General features: G+C 40.0%; 1 protein-coding gene across 1 annotated transcript; it reads right to left on the bottom strand.

Annotated features, from left to right (window-relative positions):
- Nucleotides 1-4,749: 4,749 nt before the first annotated feature.
- LOC142434238 (large ribosomal subunit protein uL30) lies at nucleotides 4,750-5,597 on the bottom strand. Its single transcript, XM_075538946.1, has one exon. It carries the CDS (start codon nucleotides 5,577-5,579, stop codon nucleotides 4,836-4,838), a length of 744 nt encoding a protein of 247 aa, XP_075395061.1. The 5' UTR covers nucleotides 5,580-5,597; the 3' UTR covers nucleotides 4,750-4,835.
- Between the last annotated feature and the right edge of the window lie 9,438 nt (nucleotides 5,598-15,035).

Raw genomic sequence — 15,035 nt, 5'->3', positions numbered from 1 at the left:
CTTTGAGCACCTTCTCCTCTAAAGGACTCATCTTCTGTTACGACAGCTGACAATGTTCCACTGCTGTTCATTAGATTCTCCGTGACTCATCCCTCAGAAGTAGAAAGGCAGTTCTCCCTAGTTTGTTTTCGTCTAGAAGCTCCACTCAAACCTGTTCACTATGAATGATCTTATTGGTGTGTGAAATACTGGTGACATAGCTTCCAACAGCACAACAAGGAAGCCATCACAGTCTGACACACTGACAGACAAGTAGTGGAAACCAAACAATAGTTTAGCTTGGCTAGTAAAAAATGCCTGGCTTGCATCTTAATCTAAGAACTATCCACATAGGATCCATCTGACAACAGCAAATGGAAAGATTATTTTGGCAGCTTAGGGAAAGTGAGTTTATGCTAAGGGGGCAGGAACAACTCAGAAAGCATGGGTAAGAATGTTTGCACAAAGCAAAATTTGTAATCAGTGTCGCTAAATGGCAGAAATAGAATTGATTGAATTGCTTAGTGTTTTACTTTGTATAATCTCAACAACAAAATAAATATATATTTTTATAAAAACAAAACAAAATTGACGTCTGTGACTGCCAAACTTGAGACACTATTAGAGAATGTATTTCTTATGGGAAATAAAGAGCTTGGAACACTATGAGGTTGTGGGCTCATACTTAATGTTAAATGATTCCATTATAAAATAAGGGAATAGATTTACCACCTGCTCTTCACAGAACCTTAAGAAAACCTGGAGTTTTCCTTATTTGTTAGATAAAAAATTAATAAGAGAAAAATCAATCACAAAAGGCCCTTAGAGTTGAGAACCATCTTTTATTATTATTATTTTTCTTTCTTATGTAACACCTTGCAACAAATCGTCATCATCATCATTATCTTGGTGACTATCAATTTAATCAGTTTTCATTTATCAGTCACAACTGAAGTTTTGCATTGATGATTACTTTTTGTCTTATAAACAGGTAAATGCATCATAGATGATGAAACTGAAGTTTAGAAAGGTATCATGTTCACTTCAAATTTTAAAAAAAGATGCTGTGTGCGATCCCATGGGCCTCTCACAGTGTCCAATGCCAAAGCAAACTGTCACGCCGAACCATTGCCTGGTTTTACCTGGTGGGCTTAAGGCACTGAAGCGGGTTGCACAATGAAATTATAAAAAATAAAAAGATGCTGTGGAGTCAACTTTGATTTATAGGGACACTACTTGAATCAAAGTAGAACTGTGCTCCAGAGCATTTTAAGGGCTGGTTTGCTAGAAGTTGATCAGCAGGACTTTATTTTAAGGTGTCAATATGTGGTTGAGATGGTTAAGGTTGTGTGCCAACTTGGCTGAGTCATGAATCTCAGTGGCTTGGCAGTTATAATGTAGTCAACCCATGAAGAGATCTGATATAATATAGTCACATCCATGATGAGATCTACTATGCATAGGTAGGACCTACTTCCAATATATATGGACATTATGACAACGCTCTCCTGTTTTTATTGTATATGTGTGTGTGTGTTAATCACTGCCATTGCTAACTCACAGTGACCCTATAGGACAGGTTCCTGAAGTTTCTCAGAATGTTACTCTTGACAGGAATAGAAACCTCTATCTTTCTTCATCAGAGTGTTGGTGGTTTTGAATTGCTGACCTTACAGTTAGCAGCTCAATGCATAATCACTATGCCAGCAGGACTCCTTTTTATGTTTTACTGGATCTATAGGTTGCAAAAGGCTCATCATTATCAGTATCAAGTTCTTTGGACTTGAGCCAGCAGAATGTTATACTGCTCGATGATCCTAGGAGTCATTAGCCTCTATGGACTATAAGCATGCAGCCTGCCTTCTGACCTATCAAACTTGATTCGTTAACCACTGCAACTACTTGAGTCAGGACAAGCTTCCAGCCTGCCATCTGTCTGACCTGTCGGTCTAGAACTTCCCAGACTGTACAATCATATAAGCCATTTCTTTGAGATAAATCTCTCTTAGTGTTGTTCTTAAATTCTATCCAGTCAGCGCTGATTCATAGTAATCCTGTCATCAACAGAATGAAACATTACCCTGTACCACCCCATCTTTGTAATCATTGTTCTGTTTGAGCCCATCTTGTCAAAGGTCTCCTTCCCATTTATCTTACCCTCTACTTTACCAAGCATGATGTCCTTTTACAGTGACTGGTCTCTCTTGATAACAGGTTCAAAGTACTGGAGGTCAACTCTCACCATCCTTGCTTCTAAAGAAAATTCTGGCAATATTTCTCTCAAGACAGATTTGTTTGTTCTGTTAGCATTACATGATATGATCAATGTTCTTTGCCAACACTATAATTCAGGTACATCAATTCTTATCCAGTCTTTGATATTTGTTGTTTATCTTTCACATGCACATGCAATGATGAAAAATATCAAAGTTTGGGTCAAGCGCACCTTAGTCCTCAAAGTGACATCTTTGCTCCTCAACACTTTAAAGAGGTCTTGTGCAGCAGGTTTTCATAATGCAATGTGTCATTTGATTTCTTGACTGCTATTTAATTGATCGTTGCTTGTGAAGACAAATAAAAATGAAAGCCTTGACATCAATCTTTTCTGTTTATCGTGATGTCTTTTGGTCCAGTTGTGTTTCTGTCTTCTTTACATTGAGTTCTAATCCACAATGAAGGCTGTAGTCTTTCATCTTCAAGTTCTTTTAGGTTTCAGCAAGCATGGTTGTGTCATTTGCATGCTGCAGGTTGTTCATGAGGCTTCCTTCAATCCTGACACCGCGTTCTTCATATATTCCAGCTTCTCTGATTGTTTGCTCAGCATGTGTATTGAATAAGTATGGAGAAAGGATATAACCCTGACAGCACCTGTCTTGCTTTGCAACAAAGCAGCATTCCCTTATTCTGTTCAAATGACTGCTTTCTGTCTACGTACAGGTTCTCCATGAGCAGAATTAAGTGTTCTGGAATTCTTGTTATCTGTTGTGTGTTATGATCCACACAGTTGAATTCCTTTGCATAATCAATAAAACACAGGTAAACATATTTTTGGCATTCTCTGATTGCCGTCAAGATCCATCTGATTCCAGCAATGACATCTCTCTTTCCATGTGTTCTCCTGATTCCAGTCTGAATTTCTGGCAGCTCCTGTCAATATGCTGCTGCAACTGTTGTTGAATGACTTTCAGCAAGAGTTTACTCATATGTGATAATAAGGATATTATTAGATTATTTCCACATTCTGTTGGTTCATTCTTTGGAATGAGTACAAATATGGATCTCTTCCAGTCAGTTGCCCATGTAACTCTCGTCCAAATTTCTTGGCATGGATGAGTTAGTGCTTCCAGTACTGACTTAGCTTGTTGAAACATTTCAATTGATATTCCTTCAATTGATGTTCCATCAATTCCTGACGTCTTGTTTTCCCCTGATGCTTTCCATGCAGCTTGAGCTTCTTCCTTAAATACCACAGATTTTAAAAAATCATGTGCTACCTCTTTAAATGGCTGGAAGTAGACTAGTTCTTTTTGGTAAAGTGACTGTGTATTCTACTAATATTTTGATATTTTCATAGAATCCTTGAATATTGCAACTTGAGGTTGGATATTTTTCTTCAGTTCTTCCAGCTTGAGAAATCCCGAGCATGCTTTGCTCTTTTGTTTTCCTTACTCGTCTTTTCACATCTCATTATAATACCTTGTTTAATACCTTATAATTATAATAGTTAATACCTTATAATATTCTGTTCAGCTTTTAAACCTCATTTATTCCATTTGCTTCAGCTACTCTATGATTAAGAGCAAGTTTCAGAGTCTCTTGACATCCACTTTAATATTTCCTTTCTTTCCTTTATAGATGTTTGATGTCCTTGATGTCATCCCTCAGTTCCTCTGGTCTTTGCTTTTTAATGTCCAGTGAGCCAAAGCTGCATTTGAAATGATCTCTAAATTCAGGTAGTATATACTGAAGAGTGTACTTTGGCCCTTGTGAGCTTGTTTTAATTTTCTTCAGCTTCAACTTGAATTTGCTTATGAGCAATTGATGGTCTGTTCCACACCAGCACCTAGACTTATTTTAGCTCATGATACTGAGCTTCTCCATGGTTTCTTCCCACAGATGTAGTTACTTTGATTCACTTGTGCTTCATCTGGCATTGTCCATGTATATAATTGCTGTTTATATTGTTGCAAAAGAGGTATTGCAATAAAGAAGTCATTGGTCTTGCAAAATTCTATCATGTTGTGGCAGTTACATAATCTCGTGTCAACTTGAGATTATTGAGAGTGAAGGTGGAGTCTAGCCTGTCAATCAGGTCGCAACTTGATGACCTCATTTGGAGGCGCATTTGAGGCCAGAAACACTCTCTCTGCTTTACATTCCTGTTGACAAGCCACATGGATCTACCCTGATGGAGCCAGAGCCCTGGAGCTGAAGGAGTCACATAGAGGCCCCTGCCAGCGCTGAGATGTTTCTACCACCACTAGATCCACAAGACTTTCCACCAACTGGTCTGTGATCTTCCTGCATTCACCAACATTGCATGTGTTGCTTGAGTCTGAAGAGGAATTTATAGACTGGTATTGGATATATGGGCTAATATCAGACTTACAGACTTGATCTGCACCTGGCTAGGAAGCTTTCTCAATATACAATTGCTCTATGATCTAAAGCTCTCTCTCACATATATATGAGTGTCCTGGATTTGTTTCTCTGTCAACCCAGACGAACACACACGCCATCTCCAGCTTCAATTCTCTGGCCAAGATCATATTTTCTTTTTTTTTTTTTCCATTTGAAAGCAGTCACTGTTTTATTAAGAGACCAGATTACAAAAATAATCATGGCAGGCAGATACCTTAGTTCATCCTTCTAATAAGCCTGTTGATCTGGTCTTCCCTGTTGCCTGCGTCTCCACCTTCTACGAAATGGGTGGTCTTTTTCTTCATCCCACCTCGTGGAGAAGATAGTTTGAAGGGCCACAGGAAGTTATTTGCTTCTTTGAAACGTTTCCCAACAGTATAGATCTCATGAATCAGATCCTCCATGCAAATGATGCCATATTTACCAAGACACCGTGCAATCAGCGTGTTATCTGTCAGGGCAATACGCTTCTTATTGATTTTGCCATACCCACGCTTGTAGATGAGTTCATTCACTGACTTCAGGTTTGGGTACCCCCATGCAATGTATGGTTCCACAATCCTCAGCATGTTAATTGAAGCCTTGTTAAGCTTAACAAAGGTGCCATTGAAAATCTGGCGAAGGCGAAGAAGCTGCAACACTTTTCGAACCTTCGGGCTCACACCATTGATACCTCTGATCCTGATAACAAACGCCAGCTTGGGCTCTCCAGGCACATAGAAGTTGCCAGCTTTCCTTGCCATGCGAGCCATTCGGATTTCGGTTCTGTACATCTGCCTGTATTCCTTGTGATAGTGCTTAGCTTTCTCATAGATCAGCTTCCTCCTTGCCTTTTGAAGCATCTTTTGGGCAAACTTCTTTCTTAGGCGTTTGATCTTTAGTTCTGCGAAATTCTTTCGCTTTTTCTTAAGGGTCTCTGGAACAGCAGGCGCCTTCTTCTTCTCTGCGACAGCCTCCATGGTTCTTGCCGGTTAAAAAAAAAACCAAAAAAAAAAAAAAAAAAACCCAACAACCAAGATCATATTTTCCCATGGCTGATGCTTCATTCTTCTTTCAAAGTTTTCATTCCAATTGCCAATAATTATCAATGCATCTTGATTGCACGTTTGAACAAATTCAGACTGAAGAAATCATTAGTATACTTTAATTTCTTGATCATTGGCAGTAGGGGTCGGGTGTATACATTTGAATACTAGTTTTATTAACTAGTCTTCCTTGTAGTCACGTAGATATCCTATTACATGCAACACTGGACTTCAAGATAGATCTTAAAATCTTCTTGATGATAAATGTGATGCCGTTCCTCTTCAGTTTGTCATTCCCAACATGGTAGATCGTAGTAGATTTATCTTAAAGAAATGGTTCACACCACTGTCAATTTGTCAGATTCTCTCTCTCTCCCTCCCTCTCTCTCTATATATATACATACATATATACATATATATATACATATACACATATACATATATAAACTCCCCTTTCCTTCTCTAGAGAATGCAGCCTCTAAAGACAGCGAGTTTGAACTGCCACTCTTTCAGTTTGTAGCCCTGCTATCCATTATTTATGCCACCCAGGTGCTCTTCCTCCCCAAACCGACCTAGTAAACAGGAGAGCTGTGCAGAAATATTGATTTACTTTTTCTGCAGTCTATGCCGTCCCCCTACTGTAGCATATTGCATCTTAAGCCTGCCTCCATCCTGATATGTGTAGATGCTTGGTGAGTATTTTTGAATGATTTTGAGCCTGAAGATTTTCATTTCCCTAGATTAAATCAATACTATATTGATTCTAAAGTTCCCAGTTAACATTAACCTGTTTTTATTAATAGTAAAGACCAATCAGATCCATAAAAATGTAAATTATAAGGCATTTAAAAATAAATGCTTTTTTTCATGCAGCTAATTAGGAACAGAAAATAAATGGACTTGCCATACATATCACCCAGAAAAGACTGTTCTGGGCTCTATTTAAGGAAAAGATAGCAATAAGTTTATAAGGATGAATTAAGCCCATAATTAGTATCAAATATTATTTCAATCGAAGTAGAGTTTACTCTGCACAGACAAATTTTGACCCAAAGTCCTAAATTATTCATCAGTACTGCTAATAATTCATTGAATTCTTACATTGAGACTGCTGTGCATTTAATTGTCTTGTAAACAAAATTCAAGTAGGTTGACTCTAATCCTGATCCTTAACCTACCTTGATGTGGCTATTCTACCCCATGGGCAGAGTCATGTTAACAAGTATCTTCTTCCTCATTTCTGATTCAATGTTTTCCTTTCATTTTAAATTAACCATTCTTTGGGTGAACACTACTGACATGGTCAGTGAAACTTTGGCATCATTTAGATGCCAAAGGCTTTGAAGAGACCTCCACAAATGATGTCAACCGCGCTATTTTCCACTGACATTTCACTTGCCCCCACCTCATCACTCCTTGCGTTTTTAATAGTTCTTCAGATTCTCTGTGGGTCTATAAGTAGTAATTTTTTTCTTTGTCAGTGAGGGCTGAATACCACACAGATGAGTGGTAAGGACGGGGAGAAGAGGCAGAACAGTGGGGATAATGTGCTGTTTTTGGTTCATTGAGAGCCACTGGTACTTCTCACAGCACAACTTCTTATGAGTATACAGAAAAGGATACTAAGATTCCTTTCTGTGTTTATTTTCTCACATCGATTTAGTCTGTAAATTTCAGAACCTTACATAAATAGCTGTCCAAGGGCAGATTGGGATGGAGCAACAGATAACATTGGACACAAAGTGAGGTACTCGCAACCTGGAGAGTTCCATGCTGCCTTGGACAGAGGTATTATTTGGCACATGAGCAGATCAATGGACTGAAGGTTTTAGTTGTGGTGTTGCAGTAAGATTGCAGGCATAGAGTCATGGCACCAACCGTGACAATTGTGCTACATGGCGAAATATCACTGGACTAGGACTCAGGAAATCAATTGCTGTCTAGTCTATTCTGACTCATTGGGGATCCCATGGGAGTCAGGGCAAAGCTGAGTTTTCTAAAGTAGATCAGGTCTTTCTCTGAGTTGCCTTTGAGTGGATTTGAACGACCAACTTTTAAGTTGGCGACTAAATAAACCAGGAGTTCCGATTCTGGATCTACTTCTAACTGGTTAGATTGAATAGCTACATTTTCTGATCTGCTTTTCCTGTCTGGAAAATGAGGACACAAATGGAATTAGGAGCCTGGCTTCTCAAATTATCTAGGTAAAGGACTAACTGCTTTATATACAGTTTACCACCAATTGATAGCTTTTGTTAAAAATAATAAGAATTAATTACTAAAAATATAGCATGTGTTTGAATGCTGACAATGTTAAATTTCAATAAAAGCCCCAAGTTGCCTGCTGTCCATGCTGTACCAATTTCATTATGGATTATATGAAGCAGAATGAGGTATCATGATTGAAGAACGGTTTATTGACAATCTGCAATTAGTGGATGACCTCTAACCTTGCTTGCTGAAAGTGAGGAAGACTTGAAGCTGATGAAGATCAAAGTAAAGAAAACCCAAATCCTCACAGCTGGACCAGTAGGTAGCACCATGATAAACAGAGAAAGCCTTGAAGTTATCAAGGCACTCATCTTGCTTCGATCCACAGTCAATGCTCATGGAAACAGTAATCAAGAGATCAAACAACACATCACATTGGATAAATTTGTTGCAGTGTTGGAAATCAAAGATGTTACTTTGAGGACTAAGGTGAGCCTGACCCAAGCCATGGTATTTTCAATAGCCTCATGTGCATGTGAAAGCTGGACACTGAATAAAGAAGAGTGAAGAAGGACCACAATGCATTTGAATTATGGTCCTGACAAAGGATATTGAACTGCCAAACGTACAAGCACATCTTTCTTGGAAGAAGTACAACCAGAAGGCTCCTTAGGAGCAAGAATGAGGAGACTTTGTCTCAAGTACTTTGCATATATTGTCAGAAGAGGGTAGTCCCTGGGGAAGTGCATCATGTTTGGTAAAGTATATGGGCAGCCCCAAAGAGGAAGACCCTTATTAAGATGGACTGACACAGTGGGTGCAACAATGGGCTCAACCTTAAGAACAATGGTGAAGATGGGGCAGGACCAGGCAGTGTTTTGTTCTGTTGCGCATAGGGTTGCTTATGAGTCAGAACTCACTGGACAGCATCTAACAAGAAAAACAACAACAACAACATTTCACTGTGGACTTTTGATTGACAATCCTTTTTTGTTTGGGTGTTTGCTGGTGCTCAAGCAGCATTTTAAGTAATGCTGCTTTATAGCAAGGGTTGGCAAACCACAGCCTGAAAACCTGAACCAGCAGACCACCTATTTAAAAAATCCAGTTCAATTGGCACAAAACCACACCCACTCGGTGACATATTGTCTATGGCAGCTTTTCCCCTACTAGAGCCGAATAGTTTAGATAGAAACCTCCAGACCCATAACCTAGAGAATCTGATAGTACCATAGCTCCTCAAGTTCTTTATTATCTGGCCTTCTAGAGAAAGTTTAGAGGGGACAAGAAATAAGGAATTGAATTGGTTTCTCATTCCCTGTAAGCACAAAGGTAGTAATTGTGTCAAGTTGTTTGGTAACAAGGAAAGTTGGCTGGCTGACCCTGAAAGCGAAGTGGTCAGAAAACACTGTCCCCTTTTGGTGGATAAGATTAGTGTGTCCTAGAAAGATACTCCAATCCCAAAGAAAATACTTTGTTCTCTTCATTTCCAAGATTGCAGTGTATTCCCTATGTATTCTGATCATATGGATAATTGTGGATTTGGCCAGTGGGGCCCCGTTCCAGGGCACCAGCTGTGCAAAGACTTCTGGCTACCTCTTTGCTAAATTTCTCGAAATGTGTTGTTAGGTGCCACTGAATCAGTTCCAACCCATATCAACCTTATACACAGCAAAGCAAAACTTTGACTCTTCCTGCGGCATCCTCACAATTGCTCCTATGTTTGAGCTTATTGTTGCAGCCGCTGTGTCAGTCCATCTCATTGAGGGCCTTCTTTTTCACTGCCCCTTGACTTGTCTTGCTTGGATTCACAATCAAGGAGGCACCAGTCAGGAGATCAAAAGACATGTTGCATTGGGTAAATCTACTGCATACGACCTCTTTAGATTATTAAACAGAAGCATGTTACGTTGAGGACTCAGGTGACCCTGACTCGAGCCATGATATTTTCAGTGTCTCATATGCATGTGACAGTTGGACACTGAATAAAGAAGACTGAAGAAGAATTGATTTGTTTGAATTTGTGGTGCCGGAGAAGAATATTGGAAGCACCATGGACAGCTAAAAGGTTAAACAAATCTGTCTTAGAAGAGGTAAAACTAGAGTGCTCCTTGGAGGCAAAGATGGTGAGACTTTGTCTCACATACTTTGTACATGTCAGAAAATGTGTATGCGCTCATTTAACCCATTTTGGAAGCTTATGCTATTCCTACATCATTATTAAGTCTCTCTGTTTACCACTAAGGTCTTTGTGCAAAGAGATGCAATCTACGCATAGGCCTTTGGTGGTTGAGTGGCCCTCACTGTGGGAGCTCAAGAAGCCCAAAGAGCATCCTTCTTTACAGCTTTGGATCTAACTCTACAAGGAAAACCAGCATTTAGGATATTGGAGAATGTGGGGTATAACTTTAAACAAGTGGGCTTCTTAACACTAACCTCCAGAATGAACTGGACTCCTTTATCTAGTCGCCAGCATCCCTGGTAAAACAGTCCAAGGCCAATACAAGAATCAGTTGAAGAGAAAGCAAAATCACATACTTTCTGAGGGCAGTTTGATTCACAGAAAGGAGGAATAAAAGTAAGAGTGGAGTTATAGAACCTTATCTTATTCCGTACCATACAAATATGCCACTCTTGGTTGGAAAGCCCAGAACGTCTACCTACTCTACTGAATATCCCTCCATATGGAGATAACTTTAGACTTTGGGAAGACACTTGGGGTGGACCCCAATCTTACTGTCTGTGAAACCTGAGTCACTCTTCCTCTTCCTCTGCTATGGAAATAGGAAGCTTGACTGGTGGCCCCAAATTGGTACAGGCTGAGAATGCTGGTGGCCCCCAAAGTGAGAGAATTCTGGACTGACATCATGATGGCAAAGGGCTCACCCCTCCTAGGAAATTCTGAAAACTATTATGTGAGCAGAGTCCTTATCCTAAACCAAGTTTTTTCCAACATCAATCTCTTTATTTTCCATTCACAAACATTTCTGCCACTGTATTTACTATTCTGGGGATCAACTCCTTTATCTATCCAGAACCTCCACACCAGAAGAGTCAAGTTAATTTTTCCATTTGTTTAGTTATGAGTCCTGTCAATTCTTCCTCAGATGTCTCATGAATCCTCAATCCTTCTCCCTCCCCACCAGAAGGTATCCAACCTCAAGAATACACAATGTTACTCTGTTTTGCTTTATCATAGGTCCCAGAAACTGTCTCTGCATAGGCATAGCCTGTGGTGCTAAGGCTTTAACACCAGGGGGCAACGTTCAACCAGTAGTGAATTGCATTAGCTATCCGATCTCTTCTGCTCCCCCACCCCCTTGCTGCCCCTCACCCCCTTTCCCCACCCCACCGCCTCCCACTCAATTATTTTACAGGATTGGTTCTGAGAAACATTCTACATGGATCCTCAGAGTCTCCAGTAGCTTTGAATTTAAGTTGCCTATAGTGGTAGCAAACACATTCACACACTTTTAATTGTATTGTCCTTCCCTGCCTTACCCTGCTCTCTCACTATTGCTTTCTATGACTGTCTTCCAAATAAATCATCCCCTCTCCAGCTCTCATCTCAAAGCCTGCTTTGGAGGCCACACACAGTGATGTATTTGTTCATTATTTAGTAGGACGGGTTTAAACATGAAAAAACAACCTAGAAAAATAGATGAAGTACCTTGTTGAAAGTTTTATTTCTAGGAAGGGTCATAGCTATGAATAGATATAAATTCAGGGACTTCACCACATCAGTGTCTCCTTTCCGCCTAAGACAGAAAGAAGCCTTTTCCATGTAATGCCTGATTTACCTGTATAAAAATCCCATAGGTTTTATGGGTTAAATTTTACCCTCCTAAAATATGTGTTGCAACCTCTAGCTATCCTCCATGCCAGTGGTTAAAGTCTCATGTGAGAATGGGTCGTTTGGCTATGTTAAGGAGGTAGGGTTATTGTAAGGCGTGTCTTTTGTTTCCCTCACATATGTGTGAAATGAACTTTAGTGCCAGTAAAGACTTCAAGTCCATTTCACTTTTTACTTTTCCTCTATTTCTGTTTAGCCATTCAGATAAACATTCAGGTCAGATGGGTAAGGAATCTGGAGGGATTTTTTTTTCTAAAAAGCACGCTGAAATATAGTCACACAGTCCCTCACAAGAAATGAAGGGCATGGGTGTTTTTTGAGTCAATCTCTTTTGAGATATGAAGCAGATGATACAAACCAGCAGAGCTCATGGTGGGCAATCGGAAGGGGTGTGAAGCCCTGGAGCAGAACCTCGAAAAGGAAAATGACGCACTCACAGCAGACTTCCCCTAGAAGAGGCACACTAAATTCAGACTTCTACTCTCCCAAATTGTGAGAAAAGCACTGTCGGTTAATGTCACTCCTTTGTGAGATTTCTATTATAGCCACACCAGATCACTAAAACAGTGGCATCCACATGTCACAACCCATTTGTAGAAAGTTTCATTTTTGCAATTAAGCACCATGGTCAGTATTCTCAGATGAGATTTGTTTGAGGGCGAGCGCCCATTTGTGGCTCTTTAAAGAATGGAGACAGCTTTATCTCTTTATTTGTTTCTTTTCTGACCATTATGTCAAAGTATTGTTTGCCATGCTGCTTTTTTGTAAACACAGCTAAATGAAACACTTTATCCACAAAGCAGGTCCTTGAAGTGATTTATTATCATCTGGAAATAAGGAAAAGGCACCAAGGTTGTACAATTAAGCAGTCATATATAAATACTCAAAGTCACCGTCCTCATTAAAAAAAATTCAAATCACCGTTAAACTCTTACCTCTTAAATAAACGAAGCAGAAAGGAAAGTCCTGTCCAACAGTGAATACTGTCTTTCTCAGTCTTAAAACACTGAGCTGTGAAGGCAGGAAAATGTCTGCTAGGAGGACATTTTCTGGCCCTCTTTTTGGGAGGTGCTCTGAAGTAGGTTCCAACTCACAGAACTGAGCATGCCGTTCTTGCTACATTTGAGCTCATCATTGTCACCACTATGTTAATCTATCTCCGTAAGGACCTTCCTCTGCCTAGTATGAGGTCTTTCTTCAGGGACTGGCCCCTCCTGACCACATGTGCAAAGGATGTGAGAAAAGAGCTTAACGCCTTTGCTTCTAAAAGAGCATTCTGGCTGTACTTTTTTTTGGTAGAAAATTGTTTTCTTTTATGTAAATCTTCATGACAAAAAAAGTTTTCAAAATGATAATATTATTCAACATAATTCACAATGATAATAATATTCAACATATGCCTTATTATAAACAATTATCCTTAAAAATCATTTTATTTGGGGCTCTTACAACTCTTATCACAATCCATACATCCATCCATTGTGTCAAGCACATTTGTACATTTGTTGCCACCATAATTCTCAAAAGATTTGCTCTCCACTTAAGCCCTTGGTATCAGCTCCTCATTTTTCCCCTCCCTCCCCACCCCTCCCTCGAGAACCCTTGATAATTTACAAATTATTATTATTTTGTCATGCCTTAGTCCGATGTCTCCCCTCACCCACTTTTCTGTTGTCTATCCCCAGAGAGGGGGTTATATGTAGATCCTTGTAATCGGTTCCCCCTTTCTACCCCACCCTCATTCCACTCCCCTGGTCTAGCCACTCTCATCACTTGTCCTAAATGGTTCATCTGTTTTGGATTCCCTGTGTTTCCAGTTCCTATCTGTACCAGTGTACATCCTCTGTTATAGCTGGATTTGTAAGGTAGATTTGGGATCATAATAGTGTATGTGTGTGTGGGGGGGGAGGGGAAGCATTTAAGAACTAGAGGAAAGTTATATGTTTCATCATTGCTACCCTGCACCTTGACATGTATTCCCCACGACCCTTCAGTAAGGGTATTCCCAGTTGCCTACAGATGGGCTTTGTGTCCCCACTCCCCACTCCTGCTCATTCACAATGATATGATTTTTTGTTCTTTGATGCCTGATAAACTGATCCCTTTGATACTTCGTGATCACACAGGCTGGTGTGCTTCTTCCATGTGGGCTTTGTTGTTTCTGAGCTAGATGGCCGCTTGCTTATCTTCAAGCCTTTAAGACCCCAGATGCTATATCTTTTGATAGCCGGGCACCATTAGCTTTCTCCACCACATTTGCATATGCACCCATTTGTCTTTAGTGATCATGAGGGGAAAGTGAGCATCAAATCTGGCGGTACTTCCTCCAAGACAGATTTGTTCTTTTGTCTGGCGGTCCGTGGCAGATCCAATATTTGTCACCAACACCACATTTCAAATGCATTCATTCTTTCATCTTACGTATTCACTATGTAGCTTTCACACGCCGTATGAGATAATTTAAAGCAGCATGGCTTGAGTCAGGTGCACCTTAGACCTCATAGTGACATCTTGATTCTTTAGCACTTAAAAGGGTTCTGGGGTTGCAGATTTTCCCAACACATTTGATTTCTTGACTGCTGTACATAGGTAATGACTGTGGATCCCCATCAAATGAAATCTTTGACAACTTCAATCTTTTCTTTGTTTCTCATGACCCGTTTGTGAGGGTTTATGCATCCTTTACATTGAAGTGTAATTCATACTAAAGGCTGTATGTAGTCTTTGATCTTCACCAGGAAGGGCTTCAAGTCCTCTTTTCTTTCCCCCAGGAAGGGGATGTTATCTGTGTATCTCAGGATGTTCATGAAACTCACTTGAATTCTACTGCCTTGTAAGTTCTTCATGTAGTGCAGCAGTTCAGATTATTGGCTCAGCATATCGACTAAGTAAGGATCATAAAAGGTTACAATACACCTTTCCTATTTGAACAACTGCCTCCTGGTTTATACAAACTAACTAACTAACTCACTCACTCACTCACTCACTCACTCACTCACTCACTCACTCACTCACTGCCATTGGATTGATGCAAACTAATAGCGGCCCTATAGGACAAGTTAGACCTGCCCCCTGTGAGTTTCTGAGATGGTAACTCTTGACAGGAGTCAAAAGTTCCATCTTTCTCTCTGGGAGTGACTGGTGGTTTTGAATTGCCGACCTTACACTTTTGCAGCCCAACAGTTTTGCAGTTCCTCACTGCCACCCAGTCCATTTCATCTCATATTGAGACTGTAGGATGGAGTTGGACTCATCCTTTGGGTTTTGACACTTTAAATCTTTTTTCCCTTTGTTTTTAAAACTCATTTGATTGGGGGCTCATACAA

Source organism: Tenrec ecaudatus, chromosome X (assembly GCF_050624435.1).
Source record: "Tenrec ecaudatus isolate mTenEca1 chromosome X, mTenEca1.hap1, whole genome shotgun sequence".
Lineage (NCBI taxonomy): Eukaryota > Metazoa > Chordata > Mammalia > Afrosoricida > Tenrecidae > Tenrec > Tenrec ecaudatus.
The sequence above is the reverse complement of the archived record's forward strand: the minus strand, read 5'-3'. Positions and strand labels throughout refer to the sequence as shown.